Here is a 16,709-nt window from a genome sequence, read left to right as displayed (position 1 = left end):
CACCTACAATGACACGAATGGGCAGACACATCAAATGCAAGTTCCCAGATGTCCCCCATGCTCCAGGCTATCACGCGGACTGAAAGCGGAAGAACAGATTCGACCAGCTGACTGATACTCAAACTACACTTATTGCCCATGTACTTACTCATATACATGTGCTCATTATGATTCGCTCACTTCCTCTGCCTAAGCATATACCTGCTCTGGCTGTCTGCCATGTTCATCAGCTGGTTGCCTCACCCAGGGTTCTTGGGGAAGAAAGATTAACCAACCTCCCTCATGGTATTTAGGTTAATGACGCCCAACTTGAACGAAAGCCTTCTTGCGCCAACTAAGGTCGATGGTGAATTAAGTACCCACTGCGGTAAATGACTATTAATCACGTGCTGTTTGGTTACTTCCCAAGTATAAGTGTTAGCTGAGTTACAACAGTAGCTGTGGTGGGTTACAACAGAGGTATTGAGCATTTCCCATTTACGGGACTGCGCCGAGTGTCAACACATGCAAGACTGCTCCTACCATTCTGAAGGAGAACTGATGATTTTTCCAGGCGCTCCTCCGGAGTAGACCTATTCTGCTCCGTTACAGTCTCGACACCATATCTGCCGTTTCTGACTTAAGTTCAGCTTCATACTGGAAGAAAATTCCTCCATCCTCTACACCCTTGAGTTGCACACTTCCTTCCGTCATCGAAAAACGCTGATTTCTTTCCTCTGTCGCCGTAGACATGAGCCCTTACTGAATACTATTGTCCGGAGCCAGGCAAACCCAATCTTCTAACAAAGCATTATGGAACGAGAAAGCCGAGCTGCCTTGTATGTCTTTGAAGGGGGTGGAGCCACTCGTTAAATATATGCACGTAGTGACAGGAGTGTGATGAACAGTGGCATAGACGCTGTTGCATTATTGTACATAGTGTTGTAATATCTGTGCAATATGGCGGGCGATGAAATTGACATTCCAGGCATGTTAAATGGTGTCCTGAATTAATTTCGTTTTAATTGCCGTTAGCATTTCCATTAGAATAGTATGTTACAGGGGTCCACTTCACCTATACTTCCCTAATCTCTCTCTCGATTTTTTTGCTATATTTACTCCCTTAGCAAACGTTCAGCGAAAAAGTTGCCGGAGCGTAGGATTTCTTTAACTTATAAACACATTCTGTTGACTGTCAGAAGAGGAATACGTTGCGGAGACGCTGACGATTACATTAATTACATTAGTTTTTGACAGTGTAGAAAGATGTAGAGTTTTTCCCTGTTGTTGTACAATAACTCATGTTTTGAATTAATGGAATGCTGTTACTTTTGTCATTAGAAACGGGAGCGATTTTTACGTTTGGGCGTTCGAGATTTGCAGACAACTTGCCAAGTCGTTTTTACATCAGGAATGACAGAATTGTGGACTTTGACTGCGGTGATGAACACACTGCGCTCGTGTGCGGTAAATATTTTAGGATACTCATTAATTAATGTACAGTAAACTTACCTTCTACTCGATCCGTATATTCTGAATCACTTTGAGTTTAAGCACTACCTGTCTAGGAATTAAGTGTAATAATTATTTTGTTATATGAAACTAAATGTTATTTAATCACAATATATGTATTTATCTGACATATCAAAAGTTTTTGAGAAAATTATGTGTGAAAAACTGATTTCTTTTTTAGAGAATAATCTATATTTAGGAGGTAAAATGTTATACATATAGTAAACTATGAACGTCCTTAATAGTACATTAAATCGGATAGATAACAAATAACTGTTTTTAGAACTGTCAAATGCATTTGATCTGGTTAATCTTGAGAGCCTACTTACAAAGAGTGAACTCCATAGCTTTCAAAAATGGTGATCAAATCGTTTATGGACTACAGTAAGTACTGTCTACTGTGTACAATAAAGTACATAGTGTCAGAAACCAGATTGTGCATCCCCTGTTATCCTACTCTGTGTTAATGATCTAGATATAAATGTGTTAATGCATACAACACTTACAAGTGAGAACAGTAAGGAACTGCAAAGTCTGTAAATCATCATTGGTCAGACCAAAATTGGATAATAGGTAGACTGCCAAAATGAATTTCATACCCAGCAAAATAAGGATCCAAATAACTCTAGCCTTTTCTGAAATATGGTCAAGTGTGCTAGAACAAAATTCCATGGTATTTGGTTGCAAGACAATTTGAAATTGATTAAAGATGCTGAATATGTCAATGACAATATATTCATATTACTGTAATTCCCTCCTGCGCTTTCCATTATTTGAGTGTGTTTATGGTACACTAAGTTGAGAGTATTATTCCCTAAGAGTCTTAAAGCCATACACCAGTATGGAAACGGCTAGGGGTGCTTACTGTGCTTATATCCAGTCATGGGAGTAACATTCTTGTGAAACTTTCTGGCAGCTCTCACTAAATTTAAAATTCAAGTGGAGGCTACTAGAGTAATAAACAGAAGTAAATTAGGGAATCGTGCATTCCTATGTTCACAGTACTTAACATACTTTTACTTCCATGCATTTGTATAAGGGGAAAGAAATGTAACTGATAGTCACAAGAGTCTGCAGAGGAACTGTCATGTCCAAGACCATGACACCAGACTCAGGCTTATCAGAAGGGTCCATTCCACATTGGTTTGAAACTGTTTAATAAACTCCCTGTGAAAATAAAAGCTATTTATGATGTGAAGTCGTTCAATCATGACAGTCTTATTTAGAGCATCACTGTTTAAAGTAAGCAAGTTAAGAAAGTGGAGCTTACAATAACACAGATTTATTTGCTGTATGTGTGTTATATATGTGCTAGTTAAGTTTATATCATATGTTTATTCTTGTGTATCAGATAATAGTGTGTATGTGTGTGTGCGTGTCTATTATTCTGCATACTGGCATAGCCACTGTGTGTTTTGGTATTTTTGTATTTCATAACTGCGTCAGTTTTGACACTATCTTGGATGGAGAGTCATCAGGTGTGGAACTAACCTTAGATGTGCCTCAGGAAGTGTGTTGGGACACTTGCTGTTCATGTTGGATATTAATGACGTAGCAGACAATATTAATACTAACTCTGAGCAGGGCAGCGCAATGGTTGGCACACTGGACTAGCATTTGGGAGGACAACAGTTTAACTGTGTCTAGCCCTTCTGATTTAAGCTTTCCTTGATTTCCCTACATCGCTTATGGCAAATGCTGGGATGGTTTCTTCAAAAGGGCACAGCTGCTTTCCTTCCCTAATCCGAGCTTGCGTTCCATCTCTAATGACCTCATTGTCAAGGGGATGTTAATTGCTAATCTCCTCCTCCCCCTTAATAGTAACATCAGACTTCTTGCTGATGATGCAGTTATCTATAAGGAAGTACTGTGTGAAAGATCTGTGTGTGTGCGGATGGATATGTGTGTGTGTGCTAGTGTACACCTGTCCTTTTTTCCCCCTAAGGGAAGTCTTTCCGCTCCCGGGATTGGAATGACTCCTTACCCTCTCCCTTAAAACCCACATCCTTTTGTCTTTCCCTCTCCTTCCCTCTTTCCTGAAGAAGCAACCATCGGTTGCGAAAGCTAGTAATTCTGTGTGTGTGTTTGTGTCTTTTGTTCATTGTGCCTGTCTGCCGGCGCTTTCCCGCTTGGTAAGTCTTGGAATCTTTGTTTTTAATGCATAAATATTTAGTTAGATCTTTATAAGATTTCAAGATGATGCCAAGATCGGCAGCGTCCTTTAAATGTTGAAAAATGTTAAATTGTGCACTTCACAAAATGTAAAAACATAATATCATATGGCTATATTATCAGTGAGTCACTGTTGGAATTGGCCCTCTCCTGCAGATATCTTGGTATAACACTTTTTAGGGGTATGAAATGGAATGATCACATAGGCCCAGTCGTGGGTAAAGCAGGTGGTAGATTTTGGTTTATTCATAGAATGCTGGGGAGGTACAGTCAGTTCGCAAAGGAGATTGCTTACAAATATTTTGTGTAACTGGTTCCAGTATATTGCTCAAGTGTGTGGGATCCGTATCAATTAGGACTAATGGGGGTTATTGAACATAACATATATAAAAGAGAAAGCCAGCGTGAATGGTCAAGATTTGTTTGATCTGTGGGGGTGTGTCATGGAGACACTGAAGGAACTGGACTGGAAGACTCTTGAAGATAGACATAAACTAAAGAATCAGCTTTAAATGATGGCTCTAGGAATATACTACAACCCCCATGTATTACTCAGATAGGGACTGTGAAAGTAAGGTTAGAAAAATTAATGCACACACAGAGACATTCAAACACTCACTCTTCATGCGCTCCATACATGAATGGATTCGAAACAAATCCTAATAAATTGTACAGTGGGATGCATCCTCTGCCATGCACTTCATGGTGATTTTTAGATTATAGACATAGTTGCAGATGTAGACTATGTCTGCAGAATCTTTTTCTTATTTTAATTTATTAAGTGTTCAACGTAAATAGTAGTTCACTGTTGTTGCAAGTGACCTGTGATTTCTGGGCTTCAGCAAACGAATTAATATGTGATCAAAGACCTAAATTGCACTTATGGTGAGAGTGGCTCTTGCATTGCATGCTGATGTTTTCAGTTTGTTGACTTTGGTTGTAGCCATGGTGATAGTACATGATAGCTAATGAGATTCACTGTATCTAATGATTTCTTTGTGGAAGATATGAATTCATTCCATTTGTTTTTAATACAGGGAGTGCCAGAAAAACTTTTATTGACTGGTCATTATGAATTTGAAGGTAGGCTGCAGATTTTCATATTTATTTGGTGAGTGGAAAATACTAGATTAACAGATTGACTTGTAGGTTGGAGTGTGACAGTTTGGTTGTGAGTTGGTGAACCTGGGACAGGAGGAATGTTAGATATGAGTCATCGGCTTTGGCCAGGGATGTAATGTTAATGGCTGCTGTCACCTTACCTATTTGTGCATATGTTCAGTTTTTTTGTTACATGGTGAAACCAATGAGTATGAAAGCAAAAAGTAAACATTGTTGTGATGACAAATTAGTCTGTAGCTTAACTGGAGGCATAGGTTAGGTTGGAAGGCAACAGTTAGGTTTGAGTTGGCAAAACCAACAAATGTGGTTGTAAAAACAAACCTAGTTGTGATGACAGACTGATCTGTAGCTTTGCTGAGGTCAAGTTAGGTTGCAATGTGACAGTTTGGTTATTAGTTGGTGAAGCCAACGAATGTGTGATATTAAAAAACTGACTGTGGTGGCAGACTGGCCTGTAGCTCAGTCCATTTGAAAAAAAAAAAAATGCCTAAAACAACATGTCATAGTCCCTATGTTGTTTATAATGTTTATCACATATTTCCTAAGTCACTATAGTCCGCGCCTATACCTGAATGGCCAGTGTGACGGATTGCCGTCCTACGGGCCTGGGTTCGATTCCCGGCTGGGTCGGGGATGTTCTCTGCTCAGGGACTGGATGTCGTGCTGTCTTCATCATCATTTCATCCCCATTCGGCGCGCAGGTTGCCTAGTGTGGCTTCGAATGTAATAAGACCTGCCCTGCAAGAGGCCTCCCAACCAATGACACCAAATGGACATTTCCATTTTATGTCACTATAGTTGAAGTCACGAACGATGGCGGTCGAGTTTAGGTTTGTTCTTTGCATCTACATCACCCATTCTTCCACAGCCATTGAGCGTTCAGAAGTGTTCTGAGCACTATGCTGTGAATGCTGTAGCTAATGCGAGCATTGAACATGATTGTACTGCATTATTTAGTGAATTTGTATTCCATTTGTTGCAAATTGTCACCACTAATGGTAGTGGTAAGTGCTAAATCCTGCATAAGCAAGCGAGAGACATAACTTACAGGATATACACTTTCTTGAAGCGATTTCCCACGCATGTACGTACCACAATTGTTGCTGAATGTTGCCAACAGTGCAGTCCCCATCAGTGCCTCAACATGCACGAACTGCCATTGTTCATGGAACAAACTATAGTCAAAGCTGACAACTCATATTGAACGTTTCTCCATATTGGTGAGCTCAATAAATGTGAATGGAAGAAAACTGGAAGTGCTGCCGCACAGAGCTGTAGTGTAGCCCAAGGCCTGAGTTAGCTTGGCCAATGACAGTTTGTTAGAGTTAATGAAGTCAGGGACTCTCACCACGAAAATCGTTTCCTGTAATAGATTGATGTTTAACATAGCTCAAGATATATTGTTGTTATTGCACTAACCCACTTGTATGTCTTATTTCCAATTTGCCACGGATTCTGATTATGTTTAGGTCTGACTAGACAGAATGCCAGCTAACTTTATTTACGAAGAGCATTCTGATTGGCTACTGACAATCAACTCTTGATTTAATATCTTCAGGTCCCAGTATTCATAATACCTAGTTACCTACAGCCATGAATCCGTAAGTGCACTACCTAGTGGGTAGAGTGTAATAAATTTGTAGACTATTCTAATTTTTTGCTTAGTTAGTTTTTAGTTTTTCAAACATATGTAGCTATATAAGTATGGATAATATCTTCAGCAATCTGAAAGCTGTCTGTAGAATAATGATAAATGAATAGTATTTGTTGTAATTTTTGACAGTGATATCCTACTTTTGAGAAAGAGTACTATACATGACCATAAATTGTATATTTTTACTGCGTGTCTTATGTTGAATTTTCAAATAGTTTTTATGTTTTATATCATATAACTTAATACTATATCAGTGCATGCTGACTATGGCAGACATATTCAATAGGGTTGGTGGTAGTAGTAATAATAATAATAATAATAATAATAATAATAATCATTAAAACATTTGTTTTCATTTGATTTTCAGAGACGGGAAGACTTTACTTGTTTGGAAGCAATGACTACGGACAGTTAGGGATGGGACATAGTAACACTGTTACAAAGCCAAAATGTGTCAAAAGTAAGAATTTTTAGTCCATCACTAATCAAATTAGCATGGTTTAAATCATTAGCTAATAACCCGAATTTTTTAATTTTCAGCCATTAAGCAGTACCGCATAACTCATGTTGCTTGTGGTAGAGCACATACAGTAGTAAGTACAGGTAAACATTTGTTCTAGCCTATTTATAAAGTACTTTGAATAAAATAATTTTGCGGTCATTTAAGCCTTAGATAAGCAACTCATTTTTTTGTCCAATATACCGGTGTTTAAAATTATTTATTCTGCGGATGTGCTTAAATCAAACCCTCAAAGGACTTGGAAAAGCAATAATTCTCTTTTCAAAAATTCTGCTAGTAACATGTAATACACCGCCAAATATAGCTAATATGTAGTTTCTCAAGCTTTCCCAACTTAAATTCATTTTTTGATGTCTTTGATAATACTTTTTACATTATAAATTACTCTTAAATTTTATGGAAGCATCCTTGATTAGGTTTTTAAGGCACTGGCAAATTGTTACTGGATGTGCTCTTTAAATGAGGAGCTTTTTGTTTTGTTAGAAAACTACTTCTCAAGTGGCATCTAAAGAGATTTCATGGACAGCTGTATGTACTTCTGGAACAGTGTTAAAAATATAACTTTAGATTAAATACACATCTGGAGTATTACTAACATATTTGTCGCATATACTGACAGTGAAGCTGAGGAAAGAAAATCTGTGAACAGTATCTCTATAATAATGAGTAGCTAACCTTAAGACTGCAGGTGTGTCATGCATGCAAATTACAAAAATTTGAAGTTAATATTACCAGAAAGTGAATTTCAAGAAGCAGAGCTGCTGTAAGTGTATCAGTATCTTCTTCCTGTAAGCTTTATGAGCTAAAACTAAAAAACTCCTCCCGAACAGGCCACAAAGGCCCAACGGTACTGATCGGGCGCTGTGTCATCCTCAGTTCGTAGGCGTTACTGGATGTGGATATGGAGGGGCATGTGGTCAGCACACTGCTCTCCTGGCTGTATGTCAATTTCCGAGACCCGAGCCACTACTTCTCAATCGAGTTGCACCTCAGTTTGCCTCACAAGGGCTAAGTGCAATCCGTTTGCCAACAGTGCTCAGCAGACCGGATGGTCGCCCATCCAAGTGCTAGCCCAACCTGACAGCACTTAACTTCGGTGATCTGACAGGAACCGGTGTTGCCACTGCGGCAAGGCAATTGGCAAGCTTAATGTGCAGTGTGCAGAATAATACATTTGGCTCCAGTTAGCAAAAAAATAGCAATGGAGATACTCAACTTATGTGGCAGCTACACATTTCAGAGATTGTAATACACAGTGTGTGATTTGACAACTGGATCTTCTGGTTCTCTCCAGTATTATTATTTGTGCTAGAGACTGATTGTTGTATCTAGTAATTGCATATTATGAGCCACAATTTTTATTTACCATATTTGTACGAATATAGGCTGCATCTAAACTTTGGACAAGAGATTATAGTAAAAGTAATAAAATATAGACCACACTATTAAGTTCAGTTAGGCAGTACTTTGAATTGCGTCTCTCCCCCTCTCTTCTCTCCCAAATAACTGAGGGTACTGTCTCTCTCTCTCTCTCCTCTCTCTCTCTCCTCTCTCTCTCTCCTCTCTCTCTCTCCTCTCTCTCTCTCCTCTCTCTCTCTCTCTCTCTCTCTCTCTCTCTCTCACACACACACACACACACACACACACACACACACACACACACACACACAAATTACCATCTATTCCAATGCTTCACACACACGCAATTACCATCTATTCCAATGTTTCGTGGTCCTCATTATCATAAGTTTCATGAGCATTATGTGGCTTGATGTTAAGATAAAATAAGCCAACGCAACTCCAATTATGATGTACTACTATGGTGTACTTGATACAGTGCTAAATTATCTTGGCAACCATACATGACAATAGAGCAGTGCAGAACAGCTTTGCGTTGGCCCGTATGGAAAAGAATAGCATGTAAAAGAAACATTTCGCTGATGGAATTTAAAGTTTCTTATGTATGGGTTCAGCAATTTATACACTGAAATAATCTGTCTTTCCGTTTAGAACTACAATTGTGCAAAAACTGCGTCAAGTTTACAAAAACAGTTTGATATCTTTTCAGCATTACATGGAAATTAGTATTTACATTTCCAAACAAGTAAGGCAAAGCAAATGCCATTCTAATTTGATATGCCAATCAGCATTACAGTAGATAGTTTACAGGAACGTAATGTGCAAATATATACATGTGGTGCTGAAAACCAGCAGTGCACAGTGATGATGAACATTTTGGCTGATGGATGAAAATTGCAATTGTTGTGGTTTTTAATCAGAAGATTCTCCACAAGGGCGAGAGCTTTCCAGCTGGTGTTACTGTAAGAGCTCTTGACGTTACACTGCAGTAACTTGTGATGGTATTAATTTCAACCAGCAATATATTTGTACATGTCATTTTGAAACTGATGATTCATCTTCATCTACTTCCTCTTCTGTTTCTATAATATTACCTTCAAGTTCATTTTCCTTGTATAGCCAGGTCTATATATTCCTTTCAGCTTTCACTTCTCTTTTCTGCAAAAGCTTCTTCAGTTTTCCTACAGACAGGGACCTACCTTTCCACTTCTTATATGTGCTTCTATAGCCTTGCATTTCTCCTCTAGCCATTCCTGCTTAGACATTTTGCACTTTGTTAATCTCATTCTTTAGATGTCTGTATTCCCTTTCATTGGCTTCTTTTGCAGCAATTTTATATTTTCTTCTTTTGTCAGTTACATTCCACATAAGCTGTGTTGTTCAAGGACTTCTCATAGCCCTTATCTTTTTACCTATTTCATCCTCTGCTACCTTCACTATTTCACCTCTTAAAGCTATTCATTTGTATTCTGTCGTGTTCTTTTCCTCATTTCAGTCAAACATTCTTTAAAGCTACGTCTGAAACTCGCAACAATTTCTGGTTTCTCAACTTATCCACATCCCATCTCCTTAATTTATACCTTTTTCAATGTCTTCAGTTTTAATCTACAGTTCGGAACCAATAAATTATAGTCAGAGTCCACATCTAATGTGAATAAAACCATTTTGAGATATAAATTTTTATTACACTGCTTTGGCTACTGCTTTCATTACATGCCAAAAGGATCTTTGAACTTCTCTCTCTCTGACACACACACACACACACACACACACACACACACACACACACACACCATATTGTAATCTTTGTTGGCACAATTAACAACATAAGCTTATGCCGTATCATGTGCCTTGTGGGTAGTGTACTTTAATTGGAATCTTTAATTAAACATCTAACACTGGCACTGTATATGTGGTGAAATAGTGTTCAGTATCGAGTATTAAAACCTGTGCCTAATCAGGACATCAATTAACAGGTTGTTAGCTGACACTCCGGTCAGGCAGAGGTTTTAACACTGACACTGATCCTTGTTTCATGGATTCAAAGTTTCTTTTGATATCTGATGATGGCACTAGTCAAAATTGCATAATAAAATTTTGTAGCTGTGAAGAAGGTGTAAATCATTATCTGACATGGATCATTGATCCTTGAAGGCCTTTTTTAAGGGACTGAAAGCATGATAATCGCACGGGAAGAGACCTGGATTGTAGGCATTTCCGTATGTTAAGGCATTTGCAATATCAGGACATGCATTATTGTGAAGCAACAGTGCACCTCTACACTGGTGGTTTTCGACAGACATGCTGTCCCATACACATTCATCATCATCCAACAGATGTTTGTCCTTTGGCAGCCAAGAAGAGGATAATGGCACATTGGTCTTGTTAGGATATATTTTTTAACATCGTTGGCTTAGTTCATGTTTATGCATTTGTTGCATGCATAAGGGAAAGACACGAAAGCCACTCTAATCCTTTGTCTATCTATAGGTGTTTATATATGTGCATCAGAGTCGTGCTACGCTGCATATATGCTGCAGCAATGCCCTCAAACAGAAACTTTTTGATTGCCCCCTTACAATAGAGTCAACATCTGCTCCTGTAAATGCCTTACAATTTGAAATCTGGTTCTGAAATCTCAGACTTAAGATTTTATAATCAATCAGAAGATTTCCAGTGTCTCCATGTCTCTATGTACAGTCATATTGTGTGATTCTTATACCAAGTGTTAGCAATGATTAAATTATGCTCTGTACAAAATTCTATTAGGCAACTTTCTCTTTCATTCCTTATTCCAGTCCATATTCTCCTATTTTTCTTTCTCTTCCTTTTTCTGCTATCAGATTCCAGTCCCACATCATGGTTAAATTTTCCTTTCATGTACTTATTAGAAAAATTTCTTTCATTTCATCAAACACGCTTTCAGTCTCATCATCATTGGCACAGCTAGTTGGCATAGCACCTTCTACTACTGTGGTGGATGTTGGAAGTGTGTCTATCTCGGTTGCAGTAATGCATCCACACAGCAGCTGTTCATAGTAGCTTATGTGCATTCCCATTTTCTTATTCATTATTAGACATACTCCTCAATTACACTTATTTGATTTTGTGTTTATAATTGTGTATTCACCTGACCAGAAGTCCTATTCATCTTACCACTGAACTTCACTAATTCCACTATATCTAACTTCAACCTATCCATTTCCTTTTTCTAAATACTTCAGGATTAGCCCTTGAGCAGGCGTGCCATATTTATGAGCAGAGTCACTGTTTAATATTAGTTCAATTTTATTATATCACACTCTTGCTATGGACAGGTGTTACTCACAGTAATGATCCTCTCAAAGCATTATACAGCACAACCAACTGCTTATTCAGTTACTAATTATCTACATGGGGGAGTTGGAAAATAAGTTTCCCCTGTCGACTGTGGTCAGAGTTGTGTGTGAAAGGGGAAAAAAAGGAGAATGATACATTAAAGATAAGACATATCTTTATTTTTCTACATAATTTCCAAGTACGTTGAGACATTTGTCATACCGCTTTATAAGCTTCGAAAAGCCTTCCAGGAAAAATCAGGGCATTGCATACAGAAGAAGTGTTGAACGGCTTGTTTGACGTCAGCATTGACGCCAAAGTGCCTTCCACCGAGAGTCTTCTTCAAAGCGAGAAACAAGTAGAAGTCACTTGGCGTGAGATCCGGACTGTAAGGCGGACGGCGTATGTGCTCCCAACCAAGAGTTGCAATATGGTTTTGCATTGCCGTCACTGTGTGTGGTCTCGCATTGCCATCCAACAGCAGAACGCCAGATCTGAGATGGCCGAGCTGCTTTTTCCGAATCACCCCTTTAAATTTTGACAGAGAGGCTCACAGTACCCTGCAGCATTGATGGTTGTACCCTCCAGAAAGTCCAGCAGCAAAACTCCTTTGGCGTCCCAGAAAACTGTGAGTAGCACTTTACCTGCAGACGGAGTGCTTTTGAACTTCTTTTGGACAGGTGATGACGGATGTTTCCACTCCATGGATGCGGCCTTCGATTCGGGTGTGTAATGGTGGACCCACGTTTCATCACCCGTCACAATCCGAATCAAAGTCATTGCCAGATTCATGGTAACGCACGAGCTGTTCCAGGCTGAACTCCATGTTGCCGTGTTGTCTTTTGCCCATATCGCACAACTCTGCCCACTGTCGACAGGGGAAACTTATTTTCCAACTCACTCTCATATTATACAGTGGCCTCATAGTGGGATTGTGTTGCTAGTTTGTAACTCGAGTCATTTTCTCGCACAGATCTTAATTTTTTCTTACCTAGCTCAGCATTTATTTTATACTACTGCTGCTCATTTGGACATGTGACAACACAATTTATAACTTTAGTTGGAGCAATAACGAAGCAGTAGGCATGGGATCACAATTGTGAAACAACAGTGGAATGGTGCAAAACAGTTTTGTGATCGATGCACTCTATACATGGGTGTGCCTGTTTGAGGATTTATGGAGACCACTCACTGAAAAGCAGAAACATTGAGTTATCAGTAGGCACACACAAAAAAGAAAGAAAGAACTTGTTAGCTTTCGGATAATGTGCCTTTATATTGTTTAGTAAAGTTTTCAGAAGATTAAAACAAATGACAGTATCCACCCTGGGTCTATGACATCAAAACTTGCCTCTGTTATATTTTCCCCCCTCCCCGCCCCTTCCTTATCCCAGCCCACCCCCTCTTCTCCCCCGTCCACTGCAGTTCCCATGCACTTCTCTGGGTGTCACGCCCCCTATGTGGCTCCTTCTCCGGCACCTGTTGGTGATGGGTTCTCTCCCACTACCCCTCCTCCTGGTATCTCCCAGATGAGAGGCATACTGCCACAAATCGGCCGTGGGACCCACAGCTCATACACCCCAACTTTGTCCGCTCTATGTCAGTTCCAGATCTTGATGTAGCCTCAGCTTTCTCTCTCTCTCTCTCTCTCTCTCTCTCTCTCTCTCTCTCTCTCTCTCTCTCTCTCTCTCACCTGCCCTGCCCATCTCGACCTATGAAAGAGAAGGAGAAGGAAGATAGTCCTAGGAAAAGGCCTGTCTGGTGCTCTGAGGTGCCAACTCACTGCTTGCAACTTGAGTCTGATCTCTCATTTATAGATGACATGGTATCCTTCTTGGTGATGGACAGTGACTCGGTGGCATGACTGGCTTCAGCCCATTTGTCTCCTGTTTGGATCCCTGTTCCATGCTTATTCATTGGAATTGGAATGGGTACTACTTTCACCTTCTGAAGTTGCAGTCCCCTATTTCCTTTTACTCCACAGATTGTGGCATTCTCCAGGAACCTTTTTCCTGTTGCTCACTAACTTACCGTTCGTGGGTTCTGTGCTTTGTCAGAACCGGGTCGGCCCTTTGCTAATCATGGAAACAAACATGTCGACCTCCTGACACATTTTACATATTTCCATTCAATAATGTGATATGGAATAATTTCCTGGGATAACTCATTACTTAGAAAGAAAGTAGTGGTTGCACAGAAGTGAAGCCCTCAGGGGCTCAGCATCGATTTGCTGGGTACGGGCTTGGCAACCCTGGGGTTTCTGAGTTGGGGACTGGTAAGTGCCGCCAATCCCCCATCACCATAAGCTCTGGGTATGCTTCAGTGACCACCATGTGGCACAGCAGTGGTATATGTGTGTCTCAGGGAACAGGGTTCTTGGCTTGACTACCCGGATTGCGAGGACAGGATGAACCTCTATAATAAAAAAAAAAAACCCTCAATCTCAAGGTGTGCTTGCGCGCTGATGGGATGCATGACTGTTGAGGGGGAACAGTCGTCGCGGGCAACCTCTGGGCCACCTGCCGCACCTTAGTTGTATAAGTCTTACTCAGGCATGCAGGGCTCTGTCTGAGTGGACCCTTATTTCCCAAGCTGCTTGTGGGGCTGAGATGCAACACTCAAAATCATCATCTTCTCCCAGCAGGAAGTGTGTACCACGTGGTAGTATTCACACCCATTCATCCAAAAGAATGAGAGGGGCTAGTCCTGATAATAAGAATATTTTTGACTGCAGTAACAGGGCTCATGGAGTCGTGAATAACAATGTTTTTCTGGTGATGAAGATGAAGGAGCTTACATTTGAAAAAGTGTCCCCCTTTTGTATCCATGAGGGTTTGGAAGGCCTTGCTGGAACATTAGAATCTATGAAATGATTGTGTAATGGCTCATTGTTGGTCAAAACTAACAGGTCAAAGCAGGTAGTCCTTCATAAGAATTCTCAGAAACTGGGTGACTAGATCACTGTTGAGATGCACACCTCTCTCATCTCCAGTAAGGGTGTTGTCACATGCCGACATATCATGGACACTGCCTGAACATCTTATGGCAGGGTTCTGCACCAACTGCTGTGGTAACCACCCAGTCTGGAGCCTAGACTGCCTTGTTTCTGCTGAAGAATGCAAAATACAAGAGACAGAAGTGACAGAGTGGATCTCCTGTGCCGCATCCCCCTGTGGGTCCGAAGGGTTAGAATAGGCCTGTGGTATTCCTGCCTGTCATAAGAGGCGACTAAAAGGAGTTTCACACATTTTGGCGTTTATGTGATGGTCGCCTGTAGGGTTTGACCTCCAGTCTTCAAAATTTTCCTCAAAAGTGGTCAATTTGGGGAAGGACGCTTTACATGATGCATTGTGTCAATCATGCATTGAGATCTTTAGCCCACTTACTCGTTGTCGCATTGTAGTCCCACCCATTCTACATCTCTTGTGTGAGGACACCTTCCTGGGTGCGTTTTCCACCACGCGCTATGCAGTGTCGCTTTGTGCGTCGATGATGACCATGGAATTCTTTGCACCTGATGTCCAGCGTGGTAGCCAGTCTGTTGTGGTGGGGCCACCATGTACCTTGTTGGTTGTAGCCCCCTGACCACACAGGGATCTGTCTGCTGATGCCTGCGCTGTTAACGCCCCACGTATGCCAAGGGGTAGATGCCCATGCCCCTGGGGCATCGGGACTTCCGGCAGTGACCATCCTGCCTGGTGGCCTTTGTTGCTGCTGGGTGGCACCCGTGGGGAGGGCCCCTGGTCAGAGTGGGTGGCATCAGGGTAGATGACACGTGATGAAGCGTAGTCCGTCATCTCTTGCTGGTGGTGAACACCAGCAGTCTCTAAGCGACCACGAGATCAATTCAGCACACAGAAGTACGACCCCAAATTGTTCACCTCCCTAGCCATACCATGGGAGGAATGTCAGACTAAGGATGGCAGCGGATCTTATTCACCCCGGTACCTCGTATGTTCGAGAGCTGATGGCGAATTGTTCATGACGACGAAGCCTCAGTTTTTTCTTGTGCATTTAGAGGACAAGTTTGGGTCAAAAATGAGATCTGTTGCAGGCTTGATCAAAACAGCATCCTCTGCCCAGTCATGGGCTTTTGACAAGCTGGGGGATGTCTCTGTAACCATCTACATCCATATTCTGCAAGCCACCTGGCGGTGTGTGGTGGGGGTATCTTGAATACCATCACGCCCCATAAGAGATTAAATATGGTCTAGGGTATCATATTTCACAGGGACCTTCTTTAGCAGTCCGATGATGAACTGTGCGCCAATTTAGAGCGATGAGGTGTACATTTCTTCCGGGGTCTGAGGGATAATCAGGTTGCCACCGATTCCTTCATCCTGGCCTTTGAGTGTGATACATTGCCTGAGAAGATCAAAGTCGTTGTCTACCGCTGTGATACAAAACCCTATATCCCTCCCCCAATGCAGTGCTTTAAGTGCTGGATGTTCGGCCATATGTCTTCCTGCTGTACTTCCAGTGTCACTTGTCAAGATTGCGGATGCTTATCACAACCCAATACTCCATGTGCCCCACCTGCCATCTGTGTCACCTGCGGAGAGCAACATTTGCCTTGCTCATCACAGTGCTAGATTCTCCAGAAAGAAAGGAAAATTATGGGGTACAAGACCCTGGTCCGACTGACGTACATTGAGGCTAAAACAAAGTTTGAACACTTTCATCCTGTGCATATGACATCATCTCATGCTGTCACTACAACTGTTCTGGCACGATCAGCTCTGCTAACTCCAGTCACCTCTCAAAGTCAGAAGACTACCCCTGCCCCCTTGATATGGTGGGGGATCATTTCCCTCCCTGTTGCTCTTGCACCACCTACTTCGGGAGCAAACCTCCCCCCCCCCCTCCCCAACCATCGGGGACATCCGTCTCCACTTCTAAGCTGGAGAAGTGTCAGTCTTCTTCAGCTTATCTCTCTAGGAAGGGGTCCCTCCATTCCCAGGTTTCTGCCAGCGGGAAAGATGACACCTGCCAGTGGCTGAAGAGCCCAAAAGCAGCTGGTCGTAGGGCTTCATGCTCATCCTCAGTACTGGAGACTGAGTCAATGAAGTCCTT

General features: G+C 41.3%; 1 protein-coding gene across 3 annotated transcripts in view; it reads left to right on the top strand.

The window, feature by feature from the left end:
• Window positions 1-881: 881 nt before the first annotated feature.
• LOC126284213 (X-linked retinitis pigmentosa GTPase regulator-like) overlaps window positions 882-16,709 on the top strand; it is a 277,559-nt gene continuing 261,731 nt past the window's right edge. For 2 of the 3 annotated variants that reach the window (XM_049982984.1, XM_049982983.1), the window contains exons 1-4: window positions 939-967; window positions 1,321-1,446; window positions 6,807-6,899; window positions 6,980-7,042. In XM_049982984.1, the coding sequence (XP_049838941.1) occupies window positions 940-967; window positions 1,321-1,446; window positions 6,807-6,899; window positions 6,980-7,042 (310 nt within the window). In that variant the 5' untranslated portion in view covers window position 939. Of the gene's footprint in view, window positions 968-1,320; window positions 1,447-6,806; window positions 6,900-6,979; window positions 7,043-16,709 lie in introns of all 3 variants that reach the window. The other variant, XM_049982982.1, reaches the window with a different exon arrangement.

Source organism: Schistocerca gregaria, chromosome 8 (genome assembly GCF_023897955.1).
Source record: "Schistocerca gregaria isolate iqSchGreg1 chromosome 8, iqSchGreg1.2, whole genome shotgun sequence".
Lineage (NCBI taxonomy): Eukaryota > Metazoa > Arthropoda > Insecta > Orthoptera > Acrididae > Schistocerca > Schistocerca gregaria.
This window is presented reverse-complemented; position numbering and strand designations above follow the sequence as displayed.